Source organism: Anomaloglossus baeobatrachus, chromosome 4 (genome assembly GCF_048569485.1).
Source record: "Anomaloglossus baeobatrachus isolate aAnoBae1 chromosome 4, aAnoBae1.hap1, whole genome shotgun sequence".
NCBI classification, from domain to species: Eukaryota; Metazoa; Chordata; class Amphibia; order Anura; family Aromobatidae; genus Anomaloglossus; species Anomaloglossus baeobatrachus.
In genome coordinates, this window is record NC_134356.1 from 458,120,210 (window position 1) to 458,128,238 (window position 8,029).

At 39.8% G+C, this 8,029-nt stretch overlaps 1 protein-coding gene across 1 annotated transcript; it reads left to right on the top strand.

Moving 5' to 3' along the window:
* Positions 1 to 6,309: 6,309 nt before the first annotated feature.
* LOC142301675 (olfactory receptor 6N1-like) lies at positions 6,310 to 7,242 on the top strand. Its single transcript, XM_075342692.1, has one exon. The coding sequence runs from the start codon at positions 6,310 to 6,312 to the stop codon at positions 7,240 to 7,242; it is 933 nt and encodes a 310-aa protein (XP_075198807.1).
* The last annotated feature ends 787 nt before the right edge of the window (positions 7,243 to 8,029 follow it).

Sequence of the window (8,029 nt, forward strand, 5' to 3'; positions counted from 1 at the left end):
CTCCAAAAACGCATGCTTTTCTGGCCAAAAATTAAAGGGTTCTAATGTTCCTTTACACACACACAATAACCGAAAATTTAAATGCTAAAAAATAATAAACTTTACCTATTTTTCTGTTAAAATGTGCATAACCACTATTATTTCATTAAAATTGTTAATTTTCCATATAGTTTTATTAAAAGTTAATTTTATACCTTTTTTTTCTTTTTTCATTCTTTTTGACTATTTCAACTTTATTTCTCAGTGTCTTGATCTACAAAACGCATCTGCAGAAACGCAGGTGAAAACGCAGGTAAAAAGCGCTAAAAACGCACTAAAAACGCGGTAAATACGCATGCGTTTTTAGCGCTAAAAAATGGTCAAAAGCCATTTGGTCAAAAACCAAGGGAAGGAAAATGTGCAGAATAAACTGCAGGTACTCCGACGCAACGTGCGCACATAGCCTGACAATAATGTAGGTACAAAATGTATGTTTATAATAAAGTACTAGATGAAAAAAATGTTTTTACCTTGTCTTTAATTAATTTGTGTAATATTGTTGAACAACAGAGTGTTACTAAGTGGCCTCTTAGGAAGTCCAATTTATTTGTCCATCTCTCTAGACAGTAAGAATTAGACAGGGAATAGGTTCCTTAGACAGAAAGACGTTGGCAATCTATATAAATGAGGCAGCAAGGCTTGTATTATTCTAAATGGAGGCATATAGAGTAAGGTTTGTGGTCTTTACTGCTGTCGTTTTCACATACTACTTTACCTGGGATCTGCTATTTCAAAATGTAAAAAGAATTTTCTTGAGATCATATAATGCTGTTTTGTGATGTTGCCTGATCATTCTCATAGTTATTGCAATAGACCTTTGTGTGATCCCAATCAGTCATGATAATTATAAAGAATGGAGAGCATGGGGAGGAGAATAACATTTAGGTCTCCTTCACATGTCCGTGTCTCCGGCATGTGTTTGGTCCGTTTCCTCACGTACTGGAAACACGGGCACACGTAGACCCATTAAAATCAATGGGTCTGCGCTCACGTCCATGTTTTGCCATGGACCGCGTGTATGGGTGGAGCATACGTGTGCCCTTGTGCTCCACACTTAGACATGTCAGTTTTTCTACGGCATCATGGGTGTCAGAGGGATCTCACATGGACCGCACGGATGTGATCCATGTGACACGCACCGGAGTAAACACACATGTCTGTGAAATGAAAAGAATTTCTATACTCACCTTCTCCAGTCCTGCTGTCTCTGCCGCTGCTGGCACTCGCTTCCGACCCCCGCTCATTATGCTCATCGCATATTCACTCCACTGCGGGCCGGAAGCAGCAGCAGCAGGGAGTCAACAGGACCGGAGACCGAAGATCAGCACCACGGACAGTCTCGCCAGGGACAGGTGAGCAGAAAGTTCCCGTTCTCCGTGTGTTATCACGGATAACACACGGAGAACACACGTGTAATAATAATAATAATAAGTTTTATTTCTATAGTGCCAACATATTCTGCAGCGCTTACAATTAAGAGAGGACATGTACAGACAATATGGGACAATACAAAATAACAAAATTAAGATACCAGGAGGAGTGAGGGCCCTGATCGTAAGCTTACAGTCTATGAGGAAATAGGGGAGGCACAAAAGGTGAATGGGGGGGGAGCTTGTCCATAAACACGGTACACGGAGGGCAATACGCACCATTGAAACATCCATGAAAAACGTGCGTGATTTTCACGGACGTGTGAAGGAGGCCTTAGAGAGAGAGGTAGTAAACGAAGTTTGTGGGTAAAAAAAACAGATCAACCTTCTCCTGAAAACAGGACAGCTGAAGAAATTTGGATATACCAAAGGTTCTATCACAGTCAAAAAATGATACATGGAAAGAAAATTAACCCCCAAAATAGAATCTATAGTAAGGACGTTACTGCATTCTTTATTTGCTCCTTGTACAGTATATGTACAGCTTCTTGTAGGCAGAGTCCCTATGGTGCTGCATCATAGAACCAGAATGGCTCAATGTAATGTTGTACAGCTCTTTATTATGGGGCACGTCTAAGGGAAAATAAAGTCTTACATCGTTATCTGATAGGAAATATAGAGGTACACTAGGGCCCTGTCGAGGTCTATGGGTGCTGTATTATATATAGATCTGATTCTTTACCACTCAGGGTTGGCCATGTTAATTAAGCCTTAGGCGGGCTTTGCACACTACGACATCGCAGGTGCGATGTCGGTGGGGTCAAATTGAAAATGACGTTCTTCCGGCATCGCATGCGACATTGTAGTGTGTAAAGCCTCGATGATACGATTAACGAGCGCAAAAGCGTCGTAATCGTATCATCGGTGCAGCGTCGGCGTAATCCATAATTACGCTGACGCGACGGTCCGATGTTGTTCCTCGTTCCTGCGGCAGCATACATTGCTGTGTGTGAAGTCGCAGGAGCGAGGAACATCTCCTACCGGCGTCACCGCGGCTTCCGTATGATATGCGGAACGGAAGGAGGTGGGCGGGATGTTTACATCCCGCTCATCTCCGCCCCTCCGGTCCTATTGGCCGCCTGCCGTGTGACGTCGCAGTGACGCCGCACGACCCACCCCCTTAATAAGGAGGTGGGTCGCCGGCCAGAGCGACGGTCGCAGTACAGGTGAGTCCATGTGAAGCTGCCGCAGCGATAATGTTCGCTATGGCAGCTATCACAAGGATATCGCTGCAGCGACGGGGGCGGGGACTATCGCGTGCGTCATCGCAGCATCGGCTTGCGATGTCGCAACGTGCAAAGCCCGCCTTAGTGCTAGTCTGTAGTACAAAACTTGTAATAGTATACATACATACAGTATGATCAGAGAGGTAAGTAGTTTGCACATTGAAAAAATTGCTTGGCTTGATACTGCTTTTCACCACATTAGATGAGACATAACTATTAACTAACCCTAAAAATGCTTATTATTAAATTGTGCAAATCACTGACAACATGAAAGCTTTAGCCTGGCACAGAATCTTTACATAAATAAATGTTAAGATTTTTAAAGGGATTTGTCACTGGATCAAGAGTCTAGTTTTTGCTCTTATTTTATTCCTGCTCCTCTCGTGAGTATTCAGTTCCACAGATAGGTGACGTTTTATTTAGTGTTAATTTTTATGGTCTTTATGCTCACAGAGAAGTTATGCAGAGCAGCCTAACAACATTCCTCCAAAGAATCCTGTAAACAGTGCCCTGTTGGTAAAGACAAAAAATGATCACTAAATATAAAGGCTCATATCTCTGCAACCGTATGGCAGATTTAAAGCACCACTCCAGCTTTTTGTTTTTATAGCACTGCTGGGGTGGTGCTTTAAATCTAAGTCCCCTGCCCGTAGTGTTATCCTCACCGTTCATCTTCTATCACCACCGCTCCAGTTGATCTCTGGGGATTTTTGACCTGCTGGCAGCTCCAATGTTTCATGCAGTGCCCCAGAGGTCACAACTTAATACAAGTCTACGGGAGCCTTGTTCTCAGCTCATTTTGGCTCTCATAGAGTTTTATTGAGTGTTTGTGACATAACTTCTGATTTCCAGCCAGTCAAAAGTCATAGTCACAAGATGCGCCGCTGGACTGGAGCAGTGCCGAAAAAGCATGAAAACACTAGAGGGTCAGTATTATACTGGTGGCAGGGGCCTTAAATTTAAAGCACCACTGCAACACTGAAACCTCCCCCCCCCCCGTCCTGGAGTGGTGCTTTAACCCTGCTGTTCTTTTTGGTCAAAAATGACCGAATTTTAAATTTGATTTATTTTTTTTAAATATTCAGTATGCGGTTCTGAAACTTGTGGTTAATTGACTTTTCCTCATTTGAGGGCTTCTTACTTTGGATTGGTATTTTTTTTTGTTTACTTTTTTCAAAAATAACTGGAATATTATAAGTGTATAGTAAACCCGAACAGAACAGCAGGGTTAAACAAACAACAAAATGTGTACTTGGGAACAGCACGAATACAGCAAGAGCAAAAACTGGACAATTTAGGGAAAGTCTTTTCCCTATAGGTTACAGTATCCTAGATTTAGTGCAGTAAATTAAAGGGGTTGTTCGGCTTTAGGGTACAATTCAGCAGCCACTCTGTGACTGCACACTTCTTTGCAGAGAGTTCTCTGGTGCTGAGAGCAAATTAGATTAAGGACTTGTTTTTATTTATTGTCCGAATCGCGTAAGGTGCGCTAATGCGTCTTCTCTCATGTTTTGGATCCGTTGGATTTTTAATACCTAATAACATTTTTGATATTTTAATATACTGGATTGGGGTGCTGGGTCCACCCTTCATTTCATTTAAGCTATAGACCAGCCTGGCCGGTCTGGAGGACCACGAGCACCTGCAAGTCCTGGAGCGCAGTCGCCTATGGTAAGTTGAAGTCTCATTACTTTGTTCCTGCTGGGAGCAAATTGCATACTTCCGGCCACATTCTGGCTATATGTATCTGGCCTCGAACAATTCACTTGCATTGAAATGAGGCTACCCATGTCTATCTAGTCAGTATGTGACCGCATGTATGCAAATTGCATACTTGCGGTCTTCCGCCTGCTACTACTTGCACCAGAGAATCTTCGCAGCACACAGTGCATGTGTTGTGAGGATTCACAAGTTTGCAGTCACATAGAGTCACTGCAGACTTGTTTCCTAAGGCTGAACAACCCCTTTAAAACATTTTGAAATGTATAGTATCATTCCATGTGCCTATTTCATATTATTAGGTTCATGTCTATGGGAACTAAAAATATGAGTGGAAGATGAACAGTAGATTAGTGTATGGATTAGTAACACATGGCCAAATATCATTCTTATACTTGTGTGTCTTGAAAAAGTATTCATACCCCATGAACTTTTTCACATTTTTCATTTTACACTCACAAATATAAATGTATTTTTGGTCATTTTATGTGCAATACCAAGTGTAAAGGAAATAATAAATGGTCTTCTAAATATTTTAAAAATATAAATCTGAAAATTGTGAATTGCATTTATATTCAGCCCCCTGAGTTAATACTTTTTCTGTGAACAGCAATTTTCATGTCTTGTCAGATTTTCAATGGGATTTAGCTTTGGACTGTGACTGGGCCATTCACACACATGAATATGCTTTGATATAAACTGTTCCATTGTAGCTCTGGCAATATGTTTAGGATCGTTGTCCTGCTGGAAGGTGAACCTACACCCCAGTCTCAAGTCTCTTGCAGCCTTTAGCAGGTTTTCCTCTGGATTGGCCTGAATTTATATCAATCCATCTTATCAACTCTGACCAACTTCCTTGTACTGGCTAAAGTAAACCATCCCCAAAGCATTATGCTTCCACCACTATGTTTAACGGTAGCAGCAAGACTTGAAAATTGCTGATCACAGACTTCTCCATCCAATCTCACTGAGCTAGAGCTATTTTGCAAAGGGGAATGGGCACAAATTTCAGCCTTTAGATGTGCAAAGCTGGTATAAACATCCCTCAAAAGACTTGCAACAGTAAATGCAGCAAAAGGTGGACCTACAAAGAATTGACTCAGGGGGGCTGAATACAAATGCACATCACAATTTTAAGATTTATATTTTTTACATATTTAAAAAAACATGTATCATTTTCTTTACAATTCACAAATACTTGCTTCTTCGTGTTGGTATCTCACATAAAATCCCAATAAAGTATATTATATCACCACTCCACTACTCCTGTGTTTTTTTTAATCCCTGGAGTGACGCTTTAAATGTAAGACCCCTACCCCTTGTCATATTCTCACCTTATTATATTCTCAACAAGGTTCTCATAAACTGATTAAGTATTGAGTTATAACCTCCTGCACACTGCATAAAACTGTGGAGCTGCTGGTAGGTCACAAATCGCCGTAGACCGACCATAGCACCGATGCAAACAGATGAAGGTGTCGACAGATGAGTATAAGACAGAGGGCAGAGGACTTACAGACTTACATTAAAGGACCACACCAGCTGGGAAATTAAAAAACCCTCTAGAGTGGTGCTTTAAGTTTGTTAGTGTAACGTGAAAAAAAGGGAAAGGTTAATTGGGTATGAATACTTTTTCAAGGCACTGTATGTCTTATTTGTAGAGTATTGGCAATGTTATCATTGTTATAAATGTGTGACGGTCCACTGCTTAGCTGTAAGCCATAGTGAATTATCAATCTAATTATTACAGTTTATTTTTTACACAGGCATACTAATAAATTTGCCAACAGGTATACACAAATAGATTGATATTCTATTGTACATGATGGTTATAATGAATACATATGATAACAGATGATGGATACACCTAAATAATAACACATTCTAATGCAACCATGAATCAAACTGTTACTGCCTTTGTTATTTTGGGATTTTCACACTTGGAATCTTTGCGCTATCCTATCTTTGTAATTTTGCTTTTTCTTTATTTTCTAATAATTGCTGGAAATGTAACCATTCCTCTTATTATCTGGGTTGAGCCACGTCTGCATACTCCAATGTACATGTTTGCAGGAATGTTGTCCTTTCTAGATTTATTTTACACCGCAGTCACAATTCCACAAATCCTCATCATATTTTGGGTGGGACGCGTTTATATTGCCTTCAATAGATGCCTACTACAAATGTATTTTTTCCATTCTTTGGGGATAACTGAAAATTATCTTTTGACTGTTATGGCTTATGATCGCTACATCGCTATTTGTGATCCCCTGAGATACTCTACTATCATGACTTCTAAGTGCTGCAAGCATCTTATAGTCACTTGTTGGTTTTGTGGTTTTATGAGTCCAGTACCCAAACTAATTTTAGTAAGTTTTTTACCATTTTGTGGATCAAATGAAATACACCATCTTTTCTGTGACCTGTCTCCACTTCTACACCTCGCGTGTGCAGACACTTTTCTTAATGTGATCACAGATTTTGTCATCAATTCTTGCATCATTATTTTGACATCTGCATTCATTGCTTTGACCTACACTAAAATCCTGATTACAATAATTATGATGAACAGTGTGGAAGGACGAAGAAAGGCATTCTCAACATGTGCATCTCACATCATCGTTGTATTGATATTTTTTGGAAGTGTAGCCTTCATGTATGTCAGGCCTCATAGAGTATATGCACCAGAATATGACCAGCTGGTAACTATTAACTATACAATTTTGACTCCGTTGTTAAATCCCGCTGTTTATAGTCTAAGGAATAAAGAGATAAAGAAGACAATGAAAAAATATCTTTGTCTCAGAGGTACTAATTGTAGATTGTAAAATATTTGATCTTCTCTTGATGGCTACAGTCCAGGAACATCTTGAAGATTGTCACAGTTAGGAAAATTGAACTCTGCTGAAGAAGAGGCTACAATGGCTACAGAGGTGAACTAATTTACGGTATCATTGTGTTCTGAAATTATTAATAAATGTATTTGATATTAAACTCCAGACTAGTGTTTCAGTCTATGCTGGTTGAGAGATTTTAGACCAATTCTTCAAAATCCGAGGAACTGCAATAAGAACTAAAAATTGCTATAATAAAAAAAAATCACAGGTGACGTTTTATTTAGTGTTAATTTTTATGGTCTTTACTAAGGGGGCATTGCACACAGAGACGTCATGCAGAGCAGCCTAAAAACATGCCCCCCAAAGAATCAGTCTATGTTAGTTGAGACAATTTGGAACAACTCTTCAAAATCTGTGTAACTGGAATAAGAATTAAAAAATGACAAAGCTAAAGCAAAAAAGAGGGGATACAATCACTCAGAACAACAAGGATGATAAGACGAAGTTGAAGCTGCAAGTGGAAGGCAGAAACAACGTGTAAATCTGCCAGATAATGTGAAATAAAGAATGGCAGCACGGTCTGATAGAGCGCTAAGGAGGCCACAGTATTGGATTAATTTTTGTAGAATTTATTATTTTCTATCAGCCACAATGCGTTTCGATATACACAATATCTTCATCAGGTGGATCAACCTGATGAAGATATTGTGTATATCGAAACATGTTGTGGCTGACAGAAAACAATAAATTCTACAAAAAATAATCCAATACTGTGGCC

Bases quoted from the DNA above. Each gene is read 5' to 3' on its own strand.
- LOC142301675 (XM_075342692.1), top strand. From the start codon at position 6,310: ATGAATCAAACTGTTACTGCCTTTGTTATTTTGGGATTTTCACACTTG.